We start from the raw sequence: 990 nt of genomic DNA, 5'->3' as shown, positions 1-990 counted from the left end.
CGCTGCGGCGGCGGCGGCGCCGGCCCCGCAGGGCGCGCGCAGAGGTGACCCCCGCCCTCCGGCCGTGCCCACCTTGTAGGAGTCAGTGGCGAGGAGGATGTTGAACTCGGCCCCCGCCGCCGCGCACTCCATGTCGCCGAGCCCGAGGAGGCGCCGCCGCCCGCACGGACAGGACTGGGCTGCGCCGCCTCCCGCCGCCGCCAGGCGCTCGGTAGGGGAGGGGGCGGGGGGGAGAGCAGAAAGGGGGAGGGGCGGGGAACGGAGAAGGGGCGGGGCCACGGGGATTACAGCCGGGGGGCGGGGCCACCGCCCCGCTTCCTACCCCATTGATTGGATTCACGTCTCGGTCGCCGGAGGCGGGGCCGCGAGGTCACGGGGCGGGTGGGGCGGGGCCAGGGCGCCGAGCATCCTGATTGGGCCCGCCGCCCGGTCGGATTTTGGGAAGGGAGGGGGTAGCTCATGACGTAGGGACAGCGCGGGGAAGAGCCCCGTGCTGCACGTTCTCTACCATTAGATTCCGAGCTGAGGGCAGGAGGGGCGGGGCAGGCCGGTGACGTCACTGGGCGGACGATGCGCGCTCTCTTTCTATTGGCCGGGAGCGCGGCGGCGGGGCGGTGCAGGGCTCGGCAGAGCTGGTGACACCTCCGGCGGTCGGCGGGCGGGTGGGAGTGGTTGCGGTGTGCGCATGCGTGCGGGGCTGCTAGTTTCGGTTCCCGGCGGCCGCCGCTGGCGGGTGGCGGTTACGGGAAGAGAGCGGGGGGGCCGCGGAGGGCGAGGGCGAGCCCGGCCGTTCTGGTGGCGGGGGGCGTCCCGACATGGCGTGTCCGGCGCCAGCCGGGTCTCGAAGCGCGGTGGCCGTGAGGGAGGGCTGGCCGGCCGCCCCTCCCCCCCCCCCGTGCTGGGTGTGAGGGGAGGTTTCCCGCTCCCGCCCTCGCGGTGCGAGGCGGTTGAGGTGAGGCCTGTGTCGCGCCTGGCGGGCGCTGTGGCCGG

At 75.6% G+C, this 990-nt stretch overlaps 1 protein-coding gene across 2 annotated transcripts in view; it reads right to left on the bottom strand.

Annotated features, from left to right (window-relative positions):
• NAMPT (nicotinamide phosphoribosyltransferase) overlaps positions 1-238 on the bottom strand; it is a 32,375-nt gene extending 32,137 nt beyond the window's left edge. The window contains exon 1 of one of the 2 annotated variants that reach the window (XM_026059010.1): positions 73-238. In XM_026059010.1, coding sequence (XP_025914795.1) covers positions 73-132 — 60 coding nt within the window. In that variant the 5' untranslated portion in view covers positions 133-238. The remainder of the gene's footprint in view (positions 1-72) is intronic. The other variant, XM_026059011.1, reaches the window with a different exon arrangement.
• Positions 239-990: the final 752 nt, after the last annotated feature.

This window comes from Apteryx rowi, unplaced genomic scaffold (genome assembly GCF_003343035.1).
Source record: "Apteryx rowi isolate R43461 unplaced genomic scaffold, aptRow1 scaffold_151, whole genome shotgun sequence".
Taxonomy (NCBI): domain Eukaryota; kingdom Metazoa; phylum Chordata; class Aves; order Apterygiformes; family Apterygidae; genus Apteryx; species Apteryx rowi.
The sequence above is the reverse complement of the archived record's forward strand: the minus strand, read 5'-3'. Positions and strand labels throughout refer to the sequence as shown.